This window comes from Primulina eburnea, chromosome 7 (assembly GCF_022965805.1).
Source record: "Primulina eburnea isolate SZY01 chromosome 7, ASM2296580v1, whole genome shotgun sequence".
NCBI lineage: Eukaryota > Viridiplantae > Streptophyta > Magnoliopsida > Lamiales > Gesneriaceae > Primulina > Primulina eburnea.
In genome coordinates this window covers 5,435,726-5,458,025 of record NC_133107.1, presented here as the reverse complement: position 1 = coordinate 5,458,025, position 22,300 = coordinate 5,435,726, and the positions used below count along the sequence as shown (strand labels likewise).

Below are 22,300 nucleotides of genomic sequence, written 5' to 3'. Positions count from 1 at the left end.
TTCATAATCCATTGGAGACAAAAAGTCTTACGAGTCATATTTTGTGAGACAGATATCTTATTTGAGTCATCCATGAAAAAATATTATTTTTTATGCTAAGAGTATTATTTTATTGTGAATATCGGTAGGGTTGACCTGTCTCACAAATAAAGATTCGTGAGACCGTCTCACAAGATACCTACTCTCCATTGGAATCCCCCGTTCAAGAGATTTTTAGACATCAAATCGATAGCCTTTAAAAGCGCAAGGCGCAAAAAACGCTTTATGAAAAATGATAATAACAAAATAATTTCAACAAAGTAAATATAAAATATTTGAAAATGTGATCAATGAAATGTCAAAAATCAAAATAACCATCACTTTCCAAATCTATGTCATCTTCTACATCCTTTGATTTGTATAAATCGTATCTTATTCTTCAATTTCATAATAGAGGTTATCAATTGGCATCTTCTCCTTCAGTTTCATGATCAAAGGTTATCAATCAATATCTTCATCTTCCGTTTCGGGTTGATATCTTCTTGATCTACAAGACAACTGCTCAAGCTGAAGATTGTTTACTTTATGCGTCAAGTAGGTTATATAAATCATTGTATTGATTTACTTTTTATTGTTTAAATTACTTCATTGTATATGATCAGATAATTATATTATATTATATATATAGAAATACACGATGGAACATATGCATGCGATGCCTTCTGCTTTGTTCAATAATTTTCTCGATCGTATTGTTTATATTTCACTTAAATTAATCTTGCAAAGTGTATTTTATGCGGACGTCTCTCTTTTGAACAAACGCGGATGCTTCTTAACAAATACAATTCGTATAGATATATTATTAATAAATAAGCAAATAATAATCATAAATTTTTTTAGGAAAAATTACTTAAGAAGCAGCAGCAGCCCACCAGCATTCTGTAGCTTCTAAAGCTCAAGTGAAGAGATATGCAACACAAAGACTACTTCACAGTATATTCAAACGCATGAATGTCTCAATATGACCTGTAAAAACAAGACTGTTTCAGGGATGACATTTACTACGGGACATCTTTAAAACTAGTAAGAAGAGGAAAATGCAGGTCCCCCTGTGTTAACTGAGCAAATGATTTACTGAACTTTTAGTTTGAGAGCATGCAATCTTGAATCAAGGAGTCTAGCGAGGTTCTGTACATATATACACTCAAGACTTGTGACCTCATGCTCGGAAATTCTCTAACCATCAAATAATGAATTTCCCGCGTGGCGTAGATCTGCTCCTTTGATATTCTGGCAGAGATGAATTGCCCGATTCCTTCACATTCTGACATACGACGGAAAATTTGTTTTCCTTTGCCTTTTGCAGTAGTTCTCTGGTCGAGAAAGAGGGTTTGTATTGTAAGTAAAAGAAAGAAATCACGTTTAAAAACATGTAGTTAGTTGCAAGATTTCATGATAAGCTCCAACAAATTTCAGAATGATGAAAACATTAGCTTGGTTGCTAACAAATTTAAGCTCAAGCCATACCTTGGCTCTACATTTTGAGAGTCACTCGAGGAGTTCCTGTGTAGCTTCTTCATAGTAATGCTATCATTAGCTGGCGATCTGACAGGTCCAGGGTCATTTTCAGGATCTGAGAAATCAAGTTTTTGGGTCTGCTCCAGTAGTTTACCAGAGTCCATATCTGAAAGCAGTTTATCTGCAACTCCGGACTTGTGAATTCTAGCAGATGACTGATGCCTGGCCTTTGTCTTACTCTCTGGTTTGGTTTTTCTAATGCCACCCTGCCTTACATTTAGCACTTGTTTGAATTGCTCCTCTTCATTTTCTGAATTAATTTTTCGAAAAGTGACCCTTTGGAGACTGTTCGATACGTCTGGAAAATTATCTTGTTTTAGTGGTTCTTGATACAGACGCACGTTAACCTTTGATGGTGCTATTGCATGTGCAATGGTGGTAGATTTATGTACTGAAACACTAGGTCTGGTGAGGGCACCTCGGTCAGTGGATATCGATCTCCTAACTGGAGGAGATGGAGATCTTGGCTTGATGGAGCTTACAGGTCTTTCTTCGGAGACGGGGATCTTTGGCGTGACATCCTTGTCCATGAATTTAGAGGGAAATCGAAGTCTTCTGTGCTTACCAGAGGAACAACTTCTTACCTGCAACATAGCATAAATATGTCCCAAGGTTTTTAGTGCCAACTCGGCATGATAAAACTGAAGCCTTCTAGACGTTTTTTTACCATCCAATCTATTGAAGCTATCATGGTCAAACCACAAAAGTTAATATCTTATTACATTGCCTCATTCGAGCCACTTTCTGTCTTCGACATGAAAATGGAAAAAAGGAACATTTTACTCTAGTTCACAAGTTTATTTTAATATCGACGTGTGTTACTTTAGACAAAATTTTCTTCATTTACCTCCGTGTTTTGAGCATCCACAAGTGGTTGCTCAATTTCAGGCTTCAAAAGAATGCTGTTATGTTTTGATATCCGAACAGGTGATACAGCGCCTCGAATATTCGTGCGACTTTTCAACTGCTCCAATTCAGCTTCCTTTCTCTCCAATGATAATTTAAGGTTTGAAATCTTAATATACCACAAAACAGTCAAACGTCAGCTGAACAGATCAAAACCAAATTAGAGATGTATCGGCAGAAGAACAGACCTCTTCTTTGAATTCCCTAATTTGACAGGTTTCTTTATTTGATTGGGCTGCCCCAAGATCAATTGTGGCGACTCTTTCAGCAAACTTCAAGGTGCTAACTGTCTCTCCTAGAGAATTGATATCTGGGTTTATATGCACAAACATCAACGTCTTTGCATGCCCCCCTGTTAAATTAATAGCAGTAGTAAGAACATCATGCTTTCCAAAATGGCTAACTTAACTAGAATGCAACATAATATCATAAGATGGCATATTCAGAACTTGCTTATTATATCAAAACTCCCTCACGAAATTCAAGGCAAACAAAAGCAAGCCATTGGTTAATGTCTGGATATAGCATAGAATGAAAAATTACACGTTTAACTGTGGTTTCACATTACCTAAAGAATCTTGTAACACTTGAGTCAGCTTACTGTTCCTGTAAGGAACATGACAACTCTTTTGTGCCAGAGCAGCAATGACATCTCCAAGAGCAGAAAGAGATCTATTAATGTGCTGAGCTTCTTTTAGTCTCTCACCAACAGCTTCAGATTTGTCGACTCTCTCGCTTCCAGCTAAATCTACTAAATGAAGGCAACCCTTTAGTGTGGTTCCTGAAACTAGTTCTTGTCCTTGAACATGAACAGTCAAAATGCTGCAGCAAGGGATAAATTCATTAAACATATAATATAATAATTTATGAGGAAATATATGAATTTACGAAAGAAAAAAATCACCTGTGAGATCGACTACTCCTCTCATTCAAAGCTGTGGCACCCACGGCACGATTTCTTTGTCCAATTTTCATCAAATCAAGAACATCTTGGGTACATTTAACATATATCAAGCTTGCATCAGGAACATTGAGACCATTTCGCTGAGAATTATTTCGAATATCTAATGTGAAAGTAATTAAGGGCATTCATAATTACTACCAAGGAGTGTAAATCCTGAATGAGAAATTATTACGTTGGCCACTATAAAGAAATTGAACAAGGATATCTTCGGTTACTCCCATCAGAGACCAATAAGTCTCTAACTTGTTCGTTGTAAATTTCAATCATTTGGACTCCAACTTCATAGTTTACAACATCTGATCTGGCATTTGAAATTTGAAACAGCTCACGCAGAGCTCGATAATTGACACCCCATGTTTCCTCTCTTATCAAGTCAGGGCCGCTCTACAATCAAGGATAAGTAGACTTTCCAATAAGTTGGCGTGGAATATACAATGACTTGTCATGTTCTTTTATGGGCCTATATATTCAGTTTTATCATACAAAATGTCCACTAAGCACCTTTTACTATTAGGGTAACAGGTGGGTCTTACTTCAGGAATATCATTTAGTTACTGTTAAGGTACCAAAGGAAAGTCGATAATCTTCTTTCGGATTCTTTAATTTAGTAACCAAATTCTGATGGCTCATTTGGAAAGTAGATTGAAATAATTTTGAACATGTATAACTTCTCTAGACATTGACTGACTCACCTCGAGATGAGTGCTTAAGGAAACATACAAACTTAGTATTTATTGTGTATGTTGTCTTTGTAACCTTCAACAACTCTAAAGGCTTCAAGAACTTTATACAGGAGAAATTAGTTTTCACAGAGGTCACAAGACCAAATATTATTCGTGTCCAAATGCTAAAGGGCTCATGCTGCCAAAAGGACATATTTTGAGTCACAGAACAAAACTGACAAACATCTATGCAATGGAAGCAATGATAGTTTCCCATTACCATTGTATATGTCTTCCCAGATCCGGTCTGACCATATGCAAATATGCAAACATTGTAACCATCTAGAACAGATCTGACCAGAGGTTGGGTATCTGCATATATTTGTTCTGCAAATTTGAAAACATGTTAGAACGAGAAGTTTTCAAAACTTAAATTGCTGATGATACATAAAAATAAAAACTTCAGACTTTGCCTCTCCTACTAATGAAGCTAAGTACATGCTAAATTTCCAAATGTCTCACTTGAAGTTGGCCAGACTGCAATACCAAATTAAAAGGAAAATTAAGTCAGGACATACGCTGCGACACATTTGTCCCAAAAACTTTGTTGAACGAGAAGACCCTCCTTGCTTCTTTACCCTGCTTCTGGGGGTTGACAATCATGATGTTTCCATTCTCTCCGATATAATCAACAGTTGACTGCCCTTTACATTGTTCCGAGAGGAAAGGTCGTACCCTACAGTAAACTCTGATTGTTCCTGTGATCATAGCATTGTATTGTATTAACTTCAATCTTATACAATGGGCATTCATGAAGCCACAAAATTTGAAAAAATAAATATAAAAGATATGTCACCTTTTAGGTCTTGGACTTGATTATAGAGAAGACGGTTTTCTTCCAAAACTTCGTGATAGGAAGACGCAGCCACTTCAAGGCCCTTGACATGGTGCCCTGGTAGAGGTATCACTGTTAATAATTTGATATGATGCTTTTATGAAAAAATCCAGGAAAAAAAGTTTTGAACATCGAACTAGGTGAACTCTTTATTTTGAATGCTTTGGTACATACATACATATGGTATACAAAAAAGATAAAGTCGAAAAATTGGCTTGCATCTCACCCAGCCATTGGAGTCCTTTCTCCTGTCCTACGTGAACCTGGTAGACTTCTTGTTTCATCTCTCTAAGAAGTGTTTTTAGATCCTGAAAATTGTATATTATGAGGCAATATAACAATATTGCAGGTGAATACTTGTATACATGAATATATAGCCACATAAAATACAATTTTTCTTAAAGACACATAACATAAAAGCATTTCATAATCAACAAATAAGAAGCCGACTTTAACATTGGAAATAAGATGAGACAATAAACTACAGAAGTTTCAGTATGGTCACACCTCTAGTTGTTTCTGTTGAAAATCAAGCAGCACTGCATGGCTGGAAGAGGCCTTATTCCTAGACGACGCCAGTTCACCTTTTCCACCACATATGCAGAATTCAGATACATCTTTTGATGCAAGGCTAGTTCTTTTGCCTAGGTACTTTGATATGGCTTCAAGGAATTGACATTTTGTCTGCGGAGTGCCATTTGTTAGCAGAAGTTTCTTCAAAAATAATCCAAGCTGCAGACCAAAGAAACAAAACCTCGCTCCATTGAGATAATTGACTTGGTAAATCATTTCTAGTAGAAGATAGTCTCTGTATGAATCACAATACGATAGAAATTGGAAAAAACATTCTTGTATTTTTACCTGATTACTTTGAGCAACCAATAAATCTGAAAAATCTTTAACAACCGTCCTCAGCATAATATCAATGACCTACAGATTCCCCAGTCAGACAAAAACAATAATGATAAGGATACTTTGAAAATGAAAATTACAATGCCATGAAACATGAAAACAAATACACCCATCAAAGAATGTGGTGTTCACTATATAGGGATATAACTGCTTTGAACTTTATGATCAACACCAAAAATCTCTTAGTTTGCATTTGGGTTGAAGGATTTGAATAATCCATCGTATTCATTTGACTCAAAATTATAATGAGTGATTCGGAATCCCTTGTTGCCCGACTAATTTTTTTTTGCTTAATTTTTAAACTAAATTTCCAACCTAGTCATTTGAAATCCCCCACAAAGTCAAATCTTTCCATCCAAACACAACCTTAGTAAAAAAACGGTGAAAAATTTAAAAGAAAGCGGAACAATTTAAAATGCCTGATATCCCAAAATTCTCCAGCATTTGTAATGTTTCGTCTTTATGTGTTATTTTATGTTTCCTTGTGCACCATTTGACAATAAACTGGAGTGATGTGTAAGTGTTAAATTTTACTTAATGCCATGCACACTCTCAGTTTCAAAGTCTATGTGTTAGCCTTAAGAATGAGTACTAAATTTGGTGTGACATGTATTTCTTATATGATATGGCTATTTACTGATATAAAACAAACAGAAATGAGCTTACCTACCATTGGATTTAAAGGCAAGTCATCTCCAGATTCATTGTTCTCTGCCACATAAGCTTGCAAGAGACAAAGGCTAAAATGATCGAATATGAATGTGAGTACATTGGCGGCCCTGGATTCCTCACGTGACTCAGTAAATGATTGGAGGGACTCTATCAACTGTTCATATTGTGACGATTCAGAACCTATGACTGATTCATCAGGCACTTTCACTACCCACTACAGAATGTGGTGATTCTTTCAAGGACGTAATTCTAACTGTTCCTCCATATCTCCAGACTCCAATTCCTCCAGATTGCTTCCATTCATGATATCCTTTCAGGCAGAGAATGCAATCCACTACTTTGCTTGATGAACCACCCTGTAAGTTAAAGCAATTTAAAAGCCAATAATGTACTAAAAAATGGTAGTCAAGACCACCTCAAACATAAATATTTGAGGTGAGATAACTATGTTAATTTGGTGTGAGTGCTAATATTCATTAATGAGAATATATAGAACTTGCTTCCTGATGTTCTGTAACGAGACAGACAGAGAGAGAAAGAAAATGTTTCGTTATAATCATCAAGTTCATGGTCTGATACTACCATGGTCATCAACAGGGCTTGCGGCTAAAAAACCTGTCAACAGTTGAATATTCATTTAAATTAAATTTATAACCACATTCTATTAAAGAGGGAATAAAGTAAACATGAAATAACTTACAAGGAGAAGTTGTGACACATATATAATGGTTTCTCTTCGAAATGTGGCAGAACTACCCAAAAATCTTATCTACTAAAAAAATCTCATATATGTTAAGGACTCGTATTCTAATTTGTTTCAACAAAGTTGTAAACTTCAATGATATGAAGAAAAATTGCTATATAACGTGCTTAAATGGCCAGACAAGAAGATCAGCCTCCTCCTCCATCAGCATCATTTATGTTGATGCTAGCCCCTGGGAATGTGCAACCGGCAAGGTTAATCATCACTGTCTTGTCCTGACGACGCTCGATTGTGTAAGATAAGGGAAAGATGCTTGCTAACTATCTGCTAAAGGGAAGTTGCTGAGTGAATAGGGCTGATATGACTCATAAGTCATATCACATGACATTTAAGACACGTGAATAATACTGAAGCACTTTCCTACACACATTATGGATGGCACAAGGAAACGAGAGCACCATTTAAGAAGCAAGATTTTGTTCATTTTCAGGATATAAACACAACAGGCATTAAGCAAGGAGCAAGAAACAGCATAACAATTGAAATGCTGACCTTTTCAAGATCAGATGCCTCAAAAGTAAGCAGCTTCATTTTACCAACAGCCACAAGAAAATTTCTCATGTTCTCAAAATACTGGATAGCAGACTGTGCTGCACCCTCCGTGGCCTGCACGTCCACCAATGGATTTTCCACCACCTTTATATTGAATAACAAAATTTAACAAATAAAATTAAACATGACGAGAAGAATATGTATTGAACAACCAAAACTTCACACTACGGTATAGCTGAACTTTCTGTATTACCTTGTGAACGGCCCCGGGATTGACTTTGTTGAGGACATTGCATAGAACTAGGCCATTCCGGAGAGCCAAACAGAACCCGTACTCTGTCGGCTCTTTCGGCAGCACCTCCGTTGCGCCGTGGTCCATCTCCCGCAGCCATTGCGCCGCCTGGTATCGCCTCGCAGCTGCAATATTAGCATGTTATATCGAGAGCTGTAAATAGGGATGGCAATTTCCTCAAGGATCCGATACCCGATTCGAACAGAAGAGGAAATGGTGAGATTTTTAGACCCGATTAAATAATTGAGTAATCGGGTATAGAGATTTTCGAGTTTGGATATAGAGACGGGTTTGATATAATCCGACCCACGCCCTACCCGAATACCCGTTTAAATTAATATATAAATATATATATATATATATATATATGTATGTATATATGTATATATATAGTAATTATATTTATTTATATTAAAGATTCATGAGTAGGTCTCATGTGAGATCGTCTCACGGATCAAAATCTGTGAGACGGGTTAACCCTATCCATATTCACAAAAAAAGTAATACTCTTAGCATAAAAAGTAATACTTTTTCATGAGTGACCTAAATAAGAGATTCGTCTCACAGATACGACCTGTGAGACCATCTCACACAAGTTTTTGCCAAGATTCATTTTCTCAAATCCAAGTAAATCGATATTTTTTCTTTTCTCTTTATATATATATATATATATATATGTATGTATGTATATAGTTTTGATATGCTGCACACCTATCGTACACACATATATTAAAGATTCATTTTCTCAAATCCAAGTAAATCGATAATTTTTCTTTTTTCTTTCCTTTCACTTTCACTTTTACGTTTGAAGGTTTTACCGCTCTTTTATTTTTCATTCAATTTCTCATCTTCTTCATTGGTAAGTTTATTCCATGTTTGACTTTAAAAATTGAAAAATAATTTATTTTTGTTAAATTACGTACTTTTGTTCAATTAATATAAACTATTTTTAATATTTTGTTATTTTTTTTATAAAGTTTACTTTGCAAATTTTTATCAACATTAATTTTTCTTATTGTTCATTTAAATAATTTTTTAAATATTCATAACTTCTTTGAAACAATTTAAATTTGAAAAAATTCAATTGTATATGATAATAGGGTATTTGGGTAGGGTATGGGTATCCGATAATCCGATGGGTATGGGGATATGGATGAAATTCAATACCCGATGGGTATGAGGATGAATTTAATAAATGGGTATGGGGATGGATGTATCAAATTCGACCCATACCTTACCCATTGCCATCCCTAGCTGTAAATACATTTTTAATTTTGCAATTACATATAATATTACTTATCATTATTTTATCAATTATTTATTTATGTTTATATTTATAATATAAAAGTCTATCTGATAAAATTAGTATTTTCTTCACAAAAATTCAAAATTTAAGATTTATCCAATGAATTTTATAACTATTGATGCAAGAGAAGAAATATATATTTTAGAGCATAAAAACTTTTATGAGTCCGTTAATTTTTGTAACACAAATCTTCTGCACAATCTAATTCATTAAATCATATTTTTTTATGTCAAAATTATAAATTTTTATTGTAATAATGAATTGAATCGACCTATACCAACTCATCTAAGTGACACAAATGAATTAAAATTAAAAATGCATAAAAAAATAAATGTTGCTAGAAAGTGACGTGAATCTTAATTTATATACACACACACACACACACACACACACACACACACACACATATATATATATATATATATATATATAATATAAAAGTCTATCTGATAAAATTAGTATTTTCTTCACAAAAATTCAAAATTTAAGATTTATCCAATGAATTTTATAACTATTGATGCAAGAGAAGAAATATATATTTTAGAGCATAAAAACTTTTATGAGTCCGTTAATTTTTGTAACACAAATCTTCTGCACAATCTAATTCATTAAATCATATTTTTTTATGTCAAAATTATAAATTTTTATTGTAATAATGAATTGAATCGACCTATACCAACTCATCTAAGTGACACAAATGAATTAAAATTAAAAATGCATAAAAAAATAAATGTTGCTAGAAAGTGACGTGAATCTTAATTTATATACACACACACACACACACACACACACACACACACACACATATATATATATATATATATATATATATATATATATATATAATAGTGTTTTCATGTCCAATGCTTTTTGATAACCATTTTTTTTGTTAGAAGTATAAATTATATTAAAAAAATTACGATGTTCAGTGATTTTTTTTTAAGACGGTTTCATTCATTAGCACAATTATTGAAGTAAGATAATTTTTATTTATTGTTTTTAGAATTTGAAATGATTATAATTATTTTTTGAGTGGGTCTCATGTGAGACCGTCTCACGGATCGTAATCTGTGAGACGGGTCAACCCTACCCATATTCACAATAAAAAATAATATTCTTAGCATAAAAAGTAATACTTTTTCATGGGTGACCCTAATAAGAGATCCGTTTCACAAATACGACCCGTGAGACCGTCTCACACAAGTTTTTGCCTTATTTTTTTGGATTTTGTGATCATATCACAATACTATGATTAGTAATAGTATGGTAGTTTGCATGTATACTTAAATATTATCTACGTTTCATTATATATTACGAACATAATACTTTTAAAATGCTGGACTAAAATTAGAACTTTAATTTATTTTTGCAATTGAAATTTTATTTACAAACAAATATATACTACGTGGTTTTCGGAAGTTTACGATAATGTTTTTTTGATTATTTATATTTAATAATCTTATGTTTGATATGGATATTTTCCTGACCTATTATATCGACTATTGCTGATTATGGTACTGCTGCAGTATCAATCTTCGCCTGTACACTTCATATCAATTTAAAAGGTATTTATATATATAGTTTTCATACTATCTTTGTATATCGTGTCTATTAATAAAATGATATTTATATATTTAATTTAATTAAACATATATAAATTATATATTAAATAGATAAATATCATATGATAAAATCGAAAATAAATACTGATTAACATATTAAAAAAAATATATATGTATATATACATATAATGAAATGAAATAAAAAAACTGTATAGCTTTTAATCCACCCAAGAAGGATCCCCGATATCATCATCAGATAGCCGTCGATTTTTCATCAACGGCTTAGAAACCTTACCTAGTAAATGACGGGGATTGCAATCCTCAGCCGTGGATTGTCAATAGAATCAGACGTTGGTAAAATAACCATCAAATTCTCGCATCTCTCCATATAAAGTACACAATCCTCGACAATCCCTTCCCCCCATTACCAAGACAAAATCAAATTCGATTGGCAATATTTCTCTGTGATTTCTATTTCTGAGTCTGAACTAGAAAAATGTCTGGGCGAGGAAAAGGCGGCAAGGGTTTGGGAAAGGGCGGAGCAAAGCGGCACCGCAAGGTGCTGAGGGACAACATTCAGGGCATCACCAAGCCGGCGATTCGGCGTCTGGCTCGCCGAGGTGGAGTAAAGCGCATCAGCGGCCTCATCTACGAGGAGACGCGCGGTGTGCTAAAAATCTTCCTCGAGAACGTTATCCGTGACGCTGTTACATACACGGAGCATGCCCGGCGGAAGACCGTGACGGCCATGGATGTCGTTTACGCTCTCAAGAGGCAAGGCCGCACCCTATATGGATTTGGAGGTTAGGGCTTTCTAGGGTTAGGGATTGTTGACATTTCGGTAGATTCGGGGCTACTGTCTGTGGTTGAATTCGTCCTGTTGTACGAGATTCTGAAATATTTGAACTTCTGTTCTAATTCCACTGACATTAATTTGCAGTTCCTTTAGATTAAGTTGATTGTGGTATTATTTTATTCTGGTTCAGTGTAGTAGTATTTTATGTTATTGGGTTTCCATTAGCTTCGGATCCAGATTTGATTCACAGTGAGGCTCATCAAAGGAATATCACAATGTAAGAAATCATTACGAAATAAAAAAAAAGGATACTTTAAATCCGAACCCAGTTGAAAAATAATATTTGAACTTTTGAGTCCACCCTAAATAGAATTCTTCGACATTAAAAATGATTTGTGTCTCAACTTTAGAGCACCAATGGCAAGCGGAAACTATAAGCAATTGATTAGTTTTATTATTATTATTCCCATCATGTTTCGCAAGTTCAGCGGTGCCAAAGGCTACACCGATCCCGTCTCATTTAATATGGGAAATGGTGGATTCCTTACTTCTTAACGCTTCATCTTTAATCATGAATTGAATTAATTAAAATGGTGACCACTTTCATTATTATTTGTAGCACGTCTCCTCTCTTCCCTTTTCAAAAGACAATTCGTAAGTTTTCCTAGGAACAACCCCTCTCTCTATCTTTTCGATATTTTTTAAGCTATGTGAATGAAAATTGTTGATTTGTCGATATAACTGAATGTTGCTGAAAGAAAAAAGTCCCGATACTAATAATCTTTAATGTTAATGAAATACTATATAAATTATACTTACCTGATTCATCTGCTTTTCTCTGCGCTAATTCACGGTCGTTGATGATTTCTTCTGGGTATGAAGTTTCTCCATTGCTGTGGATCAAGCCCTTTAATCCTCTCAAGTTCTTCCCCGGGGAGCTGAATTTTGAGCCGCAACTGTAGCTTATTTCTTGCGGCATTCTCTCTTCACAAGGCCAACTTTTCTTTAAAACTGTCAATATCACATTTCCTATTGGTCAATTCATTTTAAGATACTATTGTTCGTTCGAAACAATGTTACCATTGACGAAGATGGGAAACAGTGGCAGAAAGAGTTCCCTGAGAAAGCTTGTGGGTTTCAATTTCAAGGGATGGATCCAAGAAATGTAATGGGCGACCAAATTAGATGTACTTGGATTCCAGTTTTTCAAATATCAGAAAAAAATTTGAAATTATTATTACGGGAATCTCCATATCTGCATGTGCTTAATCAGGAAAAAATCTTGCGGTGTTTTCAAATTCCCACGAGTGTAAATAAGAAGTAAGATGGAAAAGTAAAGGATTCAAGAAGCTGGAATTGAATTTGAAATCTTTGAAACATGGCAAATTAAAAGTTACCTGAACTTTGGCAAGAGGAAGCAAGATCGCTCCTGGGATTCCGATTGCTGATCGGGTTTCTGAAACAGTTCAAAACGGGAGCTCAAACAAGGTCCTCGTGAGCATTGAATTGAGAAGCATTCAAAATTCGGAGAGGGTTCATTCAATGCAGAATTCTGGCAAGAGAGAGAAGACTCACTCAAAGTGGTGAAGCATCAGGGAATTTATAAAGACCCTGAAATCAAAGGTATGTGTGTTGGGTTGAGTCGGGTCGGGTAGGATCACATAGTAATCAAAAATTGAATTGTGTTTAATTGCGGTGGAATATTAATTTTTGAAAATAAAATGAAATCAACTTAAATTTATTTTTTCGAGGCCTCCTATTTGATCACGTTGAATTAAATATATACAAACTTGAAAGCACCATTATTTTCCTGAAAATCCCATTCTACGTTAATCCTTTGTGAACCATTGGAAATAGTGTAACCCAGGGTCTCTGACTCGCCCATTTTTTTAAGATTATGTCTCTTGTGAAACGGTCTCACGAATCTTTATCTGTGAAACCGGTCAATCCTACCGATTTCCACAATAAAAAGTAATATTCTTAGCATAAAAAGTAAGAGTATATCTCTTGTGAGACGGTTTTCACGAATTTTTATCTGTGATACAAGTAAATCATATCGATATTCACAATAAAGTAATACTCTTCGTATAAAAAGTAATAAGTTTTCATGGATGACCCAAATAAGAGATCTGTCTCACAAAATATGACTCGTGAGATCGTCTCACATAAATTTTTGTATTTTTTAAAAGCGACTCTCGCCCTTTTTTCCTCCAATGCCCACTCAGGAAAATTTAGTTAATATTTTGGCAAGTGTGACTGGATGGAGGCCAACACTCAAAAGGACATATCATAAATCGACATGTGGAATATGTCGTGGGGCGTTTCGAACGTTGTCTAATTGGGAATTTAGTTTGCTTTACAAAAATCTAATCACTTTAATTTTGACTGATGATAATCTTTTTTTGCATTAGACAAATTCAACCATCAATAAATCATGAATGACTTGGGGTACATACACAAATGTTGTCATCCAATTTGCTAATTTCATTATCCAAATTTTTTTATCTTTCGGTCACACCCCAAATTCAAAGTTTCTCGTTCCTCATTTAACCAACAATAGAATGAAGAAGTGATTTTGGTCGATTTGAATGTCTTATTTTCATAATGTTTCATGGTAAAAATATCCTTACATTCAAATTTGTTTAACTAAATATATGGTTCGTGTTTGTTGTATACCATTTGACTAGTATAGACTATAGAGTATTTGACTAGTGTAGATTTATTTTTTTATTTTTAAAAAAAAAATAAAAAAAAAATGTGTACGTTGGATTTTGAAAGTTGAAATAAAGAGGGAGGGGAGATGTCCCCAAGTAGGCCAAGTATAAACGTTGGATCCCTTAATTCAAATGATTCCACAAATGCTTTTTCTTTGCACCCCCAATCACTCTTATTTATTATCCCCGTGATCCCATCTCTCTTTCTTTATAACGAGAATATCTTGCTTCTTTATAACGAGAATATCTTGCTTCTTTCCCATCTCTCTTTCTTTATATATATATATATATATATATATTCACCTAAAGCATTAATATTTGAAAACAAATAAAAAATTAATACGTAATTAAATTTGAAGTCTTTTCAGTTTTTGTTATGTCAAAATTTGAGTTTGATGTCTCGTAAAAATATAAACTGTATTTAATTATCTGTATTGATTATATTATTTCATTTAATTTCAGTTGTACAATGGTTTTTAGTTTTATGTTAATTTTAAATATTTAATTCTCCTTACTGTTTATCATATTAAATAAAAGAGATTTCTGTTTAATATTATATTTTCTAACTTTTTAAAAAAGTTTCGTTTGTGAATTTTTAATATATTGGTTGTTGGTAAATTGATATTATTATTATAAAGTGTCTTAATTAAAATATTAACATAAATATTTTTAACAGTTTTCAAAAATAATTTTAATTTTTCTTCAATATTTATACATCTGATAAATGACAAAAAATTTGAATTTTTGAAAAATATTTATTCATTGTTTAAAATTTTGATAAATGAAAAAATATATGATCTTTTGAATTTATTTCTTTTAACTAGTAATAGTTTCACTAGATAAATAAGTAAATTTAACGATAGAAGATTGTTATCATCGTTTGAATGTCATGTCAATAACATAACAATTTTTTATATAATAATATTTAAAAATTAAATAAATTCATTATATTATATCAGTATTTTTAAATAATTATTCAAACACTAATACTTATTAATTTTAATAATTAATTTTAAAATAATATTCTTTCGTGTTACATTAAAAAATAGAGATGATTTCTCAGGAGATTATTGAAAAAAATTTGATTGGGTTTGAGGAGATGAATTTGAAATTCATGGATTTCGATTATAATTTTATTATTTGAAATGAAACAATCGATGAAATTTTAAATTCACATGTTACTTATGTAAGACAAAATAGAATGCATTTCAAATGACGTTATTATTGAGTGAATTTGAAATTCATTATAATTAACATGGAATTCTTTGTAAATACGTGAAATATGGATTTGAAAAATAGCCTCCCCACATTTTTTAATCAAACTATTTGTAATTGGGAACTCTTCAAATTATATTCTTGGAGGCAAGAAATAGAGCATAGGATAAAAACAATCTAGAGTATAAGATATTGGCAATGGCGTCGCCATTTGGCACTGAGAGAGATCACTCATTCCTTTATCCCACCACGATAAACTTCGTTGGGCTTACCTTCCGACACGTGTCAAACAAGGAATACACTCCAATATTTGAACCGTCTGAGTTGAGTATTCAGCAGAACGCACAAGGTTTGGCTCGTTATGCGATAATCTGTCAGGAAAATGGGCTGGTGCCGATTGTGGAGCCGGAGGTGCTGACGGATGGGAGCCATGATATTCAGAAATGTGCTGCGGTGACTGAAACTGTGCTTGCGGCGGTTTACAAGGCGTTGAATGAGCAGCATGTGCTGTTGGAAGGGACCGGCCTCTTGAAGCCTAACATGGTTACTCCTGGCTCCGACGGCCCCAACTCCCAAGGTAATAATAATTGGATCATTTTATATTCATCGAATTCTTTTATAATCAAACAAATAACTGAGACCAATATATGGATATTTTCAAGTTTCTCCAAGCATTCATCAACTTTTATAATATTTTTTCATTTTTTTTGCATTCTACGTAATATATACAAAATTTCTATAATCAACAATATGTCTTGAATCTTGATATTTGAAAATACGATAGAATAACACAACTTTTTGATACGCGATAGTAATTATATATATGATCAGAGATGAATATATTTATTTTAAATAGGTGTTTGATTTGTTAACCTTTGCATACTTAGGTGACTCCGGAGGTGAATGCTGAATACACAGTGGCAGCCCTCCGCCGGTGCCCCCAGCGGCCAGTGGTGCCGTGCATCGTGTTCTTATCAGGTGGGCAGAGTGAGGAAGAGGCGACATTGAACTTGAATGCCATGAACAAGTTGGATATACCCAAGCCATGGACACTGTCATTCTCATTCGTGTGAGCTCTACAGCAGAGTACGCTCAAAACATGGGGAGGAAAGAAGGAGAGCGTAGAGAAAGCTCAGGCAGCATTCTCGGGGAGGTGCAAAGCCAATTCTGAGGCCACGCTGGGGAAATACGGTGGGGGAAGTGGCGACGGTTTGGCTTCTGAGAGCTTGTTCGTAAATCGTTACAAGTATTGATCGGTTTGTGTGGAAGGATTGTACGTATTTAACTACATTAATAATGTCTTTTCTGTGTGGACTGGTGACGAATTAAGCTTGTTCGATCTTGAGTACATAATTTAAAGATTTGTTTCAAAAGTTGGAAATATAATTAAATGTCTTTGTTCAATTTTAATGTTCCAACTAATTTGGTTAATTCATAATTTATCTTGTCTCAAGTTTATGTTCGGGTAAATTTTTTTTTTACATCGCTTAATACTGTATTTGTCCGAAGATTACCCTATTTACATCGAATGATAGCAAAATAAACTTTGAGACCCATTATAATAATCATAAATATATACAAAATCCCAGTTACTATTCCAAATTAAAGAACATATGCAGTGGTGGGTTGTTATAATATCTACCAACTCATCAAAATCGTTGAGTCCGCTGCTACATACTTATTATAACAACATAATTAAATGAACGTCTCTCTAATGCCTCGCATAGGAGAGATGGTTAATGCCATTTAACATCTCATTGAACATATCCTAATTAGACACGATCACGTTTTAAGTTTGACCAAGATCCGATCCGAACCAAACCCTGCGATTAATCGGACCTCATATCTAGACCCGCCTCATAACCATCATAGATGGTTTTGTGAAGCTCTAGCCGACCTCAAATGAAATAAACCTGTAAGAGTTATTTGACCACCTCGAAATAGTGGAGTGGCTTGATATTGGCAAGAGAGTGGAAATATCACATAATGATTATATTTGATTTTGACTGGAAATCTTGTGAGACGGTCTCACGAAACTTTATCTGTGAAATGAGTCAAATCTACCGATATTCATAATAAAAATTAATATTCTTAGCATAAAAAATAATATTTTTTATGGATGACTCAAATAAGAAATCTATCTCACAAAATACGACCTGTGAAACTATCTCACACAAATTTTTGCTTTTGATTTTATGATTGCCCGTGGAATTTTATGTCTGAATATTCTCTGCTTTACCAGAATTGCTCATGATTGGAGATTCTTTGGGATACCCATATTATTTATAATGTCAAATAATAATATGAATGAATAATTGCTGTCGTCAAAATTTGTCCAAGAGGGTGTTTGAATACTTGATTGAGCTTTAATTTTGAAAAAGGCTCAAGAAAAAAAAAATCCAATAGTAAAAAACTATAATTTCTTTTTTTGTTTAATGCATTTTACTAAAAAAAATTATAATACGAGAAGCTCAATTCCATTAGACAAAATTATTTTTTTAGCACTTGAAAACCTTGTCGACAAGTGGTATATGGTTTTTTGGTAATGAATACCTTTAAACGAAAAAAAATATATGTGAGTATAATCTTTTTTTTTGAAGTAAGCCTGTAATTTATGAAGAATAATCGTTCATTACAAGTTCAACCAACCAAAGAGGAAAATCACCATTCATCCAGATAAAAGGTGAAGGGGAAGAAGAAGCAAAATTTGCCACTTTATGAGCCACCTTATTCGTCACTCTAGGCTCATAAACTAAGTCAGAGATAACTGGGGCATGAGCCAGTAGGTTAATCTCTTCTGCACAAATGCCTGAATAACCCAGATCATCTTGTATGGCTTTGACTGATTGCACTGCCAATACAGAATCTAATGCGACTAGAACTTCTTGAAACCTCTTTTCATAAATCATTATTACTCCTTCCTTAATAGCCAATAGCTCCCCATGGACCACTGAGAGGGGTTTAGTAATTTGCTTTCCAAATGCCAAAAGTAATTTTCCTTGGCAATCTCGAAGGACTCCTCCAATGCTGTATCTATTTAAACTTTCATTTATACAAGCATCAACATTAAGCTTGAAAGTACCTGTGGCTGGTCTTGTCCACTTTTTCACTGCGTTTTCGCTGGGGGCTGGATTAATTTGGAGATCAAGAGCTTTTGCCTTCTGGAAGTCTAGAAGAAATGATAAGCTCTAATGGACTTCCTCGGCCATCTTGCGATTGCTGTCATCATGCAGCATTTTTTGCCTTTCTTTCCATATGGCCCATGCTTGGATAGCGAATTTCTCAAACTCCCCTTGCGATAGATTTTGTTTCATCCACCCACAGAAGTCAATTGTATTGCTTGCTTTGGCCATCTTCATAATGTGATAGTACTCCGTACCCTTCCATATGTTCCGAGATGGCTTACAGAAGAATACCGAATGGCATGTTGTGTCGTGAGTATTGTGGCAGATCACGCAAGCCCCCTGTGTCGGGACGTGGTGCCTTAGCAGGTTTAGATTGGTCGGTATAATATCATGAGACACATGCCACCAGAATATCCGCACCTTCGGAGGTAGATTGAGGCTCCAGAGAGATGTCCACCATGCTTGCGACTTGAGTACAGAGCAATTTTCTGGTTGGGTAAATAAACCTTGTTGAAGACGGTATCCATCACGGACCGAGTATTTCCCTCTCCTGTCATATCTCCAAAATCTCGTATCGCAATAATTATTTGACGACAACGGGATCTGAAGGATCTCCCCCGCTAACCATGGGTTGAAGCAGTTCTTAATAAGATCAACATCCCATGATCCATCCTTGATCAAGGCGTTCACCGTCGAGTCCCTGCGCCATGGCTCTTCCCACGTCCCGATGTTCGACTCCATACTTGATATCCATTTATCAGCAAAGATTTTGATTGACGTGCCGTTACCTACCCTCCAGAGGAGTCCCTTTTCTAGTATTCCTCGGCTCCACAGCATTGATCGCCAAATATAAGATGGATTGCTGCCCAGGTTCGCTTCCATCACGTTTCCATGTTTAAAATACCTCCCCTTGAGGACCTTAGAAGCAAGAGAATCTGGGTATCGGATCAAACGCCAGAGTTGCTTTGCCAGAAGAGCACGGTTGAAATCCTCCATCCGTCTGAATCCCATCCCACCCTGCACTTTAGGCTTACAAAGAAGTTCCCATGTCTGCCAGTGAATTTTCCGCTTTCCATTCTCCATGCCCCACCAGAAGTTGGCACAGTTCCTCTCGATCTCATCGCATATGGTCTTGGGTATTTTGAAGCAGCTCATAGCATATGTGGGGATGGCCTGAATAACAGATTTAATTAAAGTTTCCTTGCCCCCGGTAGAGAAGTATTTTAACTCTTAGTTGAATTATTTTTAGTTTTAGAATTTATGAAGATTATTGTAAATCGGAACTTGATACCAAATTAAACACAAAAATATTGAATAATATAAGATCTTTGTCAGTGATCTTATTTAAATATTATTTAAATTAATTTAAAATATGTTTTGATAATAATCATTTTCAGATTCAATATTAATATTCCAAATTCGAGCTTTACTTAATTAATTGAATTTTATGAAGATCAATCCCAATTTACGGGAAAAATTTCATGCTCTCATTAAAACAATAATAACATCTCATTAACCTAAACTCAATTGGGTTTAAATCCAATTTAATAACATGTGTTTACACAAGAATTGCGTAAATTCAAATATGAAATCTTTGATATTAATTTATAAGTTACAATTTTTTAGATAGTTTTTGAAAATATAAATTTCAGATCCATTAAATCATGTATATATTATTTTATTATATTATATAATATAATCAAATTTAGCCAAGTTATTTTATTTGTCGAAGAAAAAACATACACAAAAATTAACCACAATCCCATATATTTTGCATATATCAATGGAAGGGTGAAGGGGAGGAGAAAGTGGGAGAAGTAATGGACAGAAGTGTGCCCCATTCCTCAAGTCCATCTCTTCCTCTGAACCTTTTTGCATGAAGATTATTGTTATAAATAAGTCCCTTTCTCCTTCCCTAGCTCTCAAGCTCCCTCCTTTTGCCAAACTTTAATCTTTAAATTCCAACAATAATGGGGGAGAAATTGTTTCTTCTTGCTTGTTTCATGCTTCTGTCATGTTCTAGCATGGGTACTATAGACCTATTCCAAAATGAAAATGATTCAAGTTATAAAAGCATTTTCATCTTAGCCGGACAAAGCAATATGGCTGGTAGAGGATATAATAACGACAACAGTACTTACCCCCCGGAATACTTTCTCTCGCACCCGCAAATTCTCATGCTCGACGCCAACCAGACGTGGAAACAGGCGGCCGACCCCGGCCTTCACGATGGTATCGACAAGAGATTTGTGGGAGTTGGGCCAGGAATGCCCTTTGCCAATAGGATCTTGATCGAGAACCCGGAATTTGGGACGATCGGTCTGGTCCCTTGTGCGCATGGACAAACCAGTATCATGCAGTGGATGAAAGGCAACGAGACCGGTCTTTTCACACAGATGGTGAATAGGGCTAAGGTTGCATTGCAAGGTGGAGGCGAGATTAAAGCTCTTCTTTGGTACCAAGGTGAGAGTGACGCACTTCACTATGAAGATGCTCTGCTATATGGAAGTAGATTGGTCAAGTTTATCACCGATGTGCGGGCTGATTTAGGACTACCGGAGTTGCCAGTGCTTGTGGTACGTCAATATATATATACCAACATTATCGTAACGGATATGCATACATGCATCGATATCATTATCCAAATTCCAAACGAATATCGTTCACATTATCTAGCCTGATGATCTGATCAGTAAGGCATCACTATCATGTTCATGAAAAAGCTAATGTAGGAATATTTTTCCAATTTCTTGAAATTTGTCTAACTTTACGACATGTTCTATATATTTAGGTGGCGATGATGACCGGAGACGGAGAATTCAAGATGCTGGTCAGAGAAGCTCAGATGGACATAAAGCTTCCACACGTTGTCACGGTTGATGCTAAAGGAGCGGGGATAAAAACTAACGACAAGGTGCATCTGAACAAGGCAGGATCAGTCGAAGTTGGAAAGAGACTTGCTGATGCCTTCCTCGAAATTAACGAGGAATGCTAGCTACTTCATCCTTTTTCTCTGAAGCATGAAAATTCCATATGTTGGAGAAATGTAATATTTATGAAACTTAAATATGATTGACGATTCATAAATAAACATTAACTGTTGGTTCCATCCAACTTCATTATATATTTGGTTCAACTTCACAAGATTAGAGATAGCTGTTAAGATCAATTTTATTTATATGGGCTTATATGTGAATAATTATGTGTGTGGGTTGTCTATTAAGTTAAGTCCAAAATAAAGTGATCAATTAATGTTTCGGGTTATTGGGCTTTAATGTATCTGATGGGTTGTGGGTCTTTAATGTGTAGAGACATAAGTGTAATTTCTGTTTTTATGATGGGTTAAAACGGAAATATCAGAAGATATTATCTATAAATAAGGGTCATGGTCCCCAGATCTCGCGTTGTCACTTTCACTATTCTCTCCCCCATTAAGAAAAAAGTTCTGAAGAGAAACTAAAGGATTC

General features: G+C 34.7%; 4 protein-coding genes across 4 annotated transcripts; 3 read left to right on the top strand and 1 right to left on the bottom strand.

Moving 5' to 3' along the window:
• Positions 1-947: 947 nt before the first annotated feature.
• Positions 948-13,369, bottom strand: LOC140836886 (kinesin-like protein KIN-14F). Its single transcript, XM_073202752.1, is given in 19 exon segments — positions 948-1,352; positions 1,507-2,141; positions 2,405-2,572; positions 2,652-2,815; positions 3,032-3,285; positions 3,368-3,532; positions 3,633-3,811; positions 4,370-4,476; positions 4,668-4,847; positions 4,946-5,041; positions 5,211-5,292; positions 5,492-5,716; positions 5,846-5,914; positions 6,567-6,765; positions 6,767-6,924; positions 7,824-7,967; positions 8,077-8,240; positions 12,599-12,790; positions 13,177-13,369. Coding segments are annotated over 18 exon segments (3,279 nt in total). The 5' UTR covers positions 12,759-12,790; positions 13,177-13,369; the 3' UTR covers positions 948-1,222.
• Positions 11,396-12,003, top strand: LOC140836056 (histone H4). Its single transcript, XM_073201468.1, has one exon. It carries the CDS (start codon positions 11,480-11,482, stop codon positions 11,789-11,791), a length of 312 nt encoding a protein of 103 aa, XP_073057569.1. The 5' UTR covers positions 11,396-11,479; the 3' UTR covers positions 11,792-12,003.
• Positions 13,370-15,906: 2,537 nt separating the features above from the next.
• Positions 15,907-17,054, top strand: LOC140837447 (fructose-bisphosphate aldolase 5, cytosolic-like). Its single transcript, XM_073203607.1, has 2 exons — positions 15,907-16,285; positions 16,633-17,054. Exons 1-2 carry the CDS (start codon positions 15,907-15,909, stop codon positions 16,779-16,781), a joined length of 528 nt encoding a protein of 175 aa, XP_073059708.1. The 3' UTR covers positions 16,782-17,054.
• Positions 17,055-20,747: 3,693 nt separating this feature from the next.
• On the top strand, positions 20,748-21,942 carry LOC140836055 (probable carbohydrate esterase At4g34215). Its single transcript, XM_073201467.1, has 2 exons — positions 20,748-21,409; positions 21,625-21,942. Exons 1-2 carry the CDS (start codon positions 20,804-20,806, stop codon positions 21,826-21,828), a joined length of 810 nt encoding a protein of 269 aa, XP_073057568.1. The 5' UTR covers positions 20,748-20,803; the 3' UTR covers positions 21,829-21,942.
• The last annotated feature ends 358 nt before the right edge of the window (positions 21,943-22,300 follow it).

What these genes read in the sequence shown, in the direction of transcription:
- LOC140836056 (XM_073201468.1), top strand. Translation starts at nt 11,480, where the DNA reads ATGTCTGGGCGAGGAAAAGGCGGCAAGGGTTTGGGAAAGGGCGGAGCA.
- LOC140836055 (XM_073201467.1), top strand. Translation starts at nt 20,804, where the DNA reads ATGGGGGAGAAATTGTTTCTTCTTGCTTGTTTCATGCTTCTGTCATGT. An exon ending in CGGAGTTGCCAGTGCTTGTG is followed by an intron (nt 21,410 to 21,624) that starts GTACGTCAATAT and finishes CTATATATTTAG; the next exon opens with GTGGCGATGATGACCGGAGA.
- LOC140837447 (XM_073203607.1), top strand. Translation starts at nt 15,907, where the DNA reads ATGGCGTCGCCATTTGGCACTGAGAGAGATCACTCATTCCTTTATCCC. An exon ending in CGACGGCCCCAACTCCCAAG is followed by an intron (nt 16,286 to 16,632) that starts GTAATAATAATT and finishes ACACAGTGGCAG; the next exon opens with CCCTCCGCCGGTGCCCCCAG.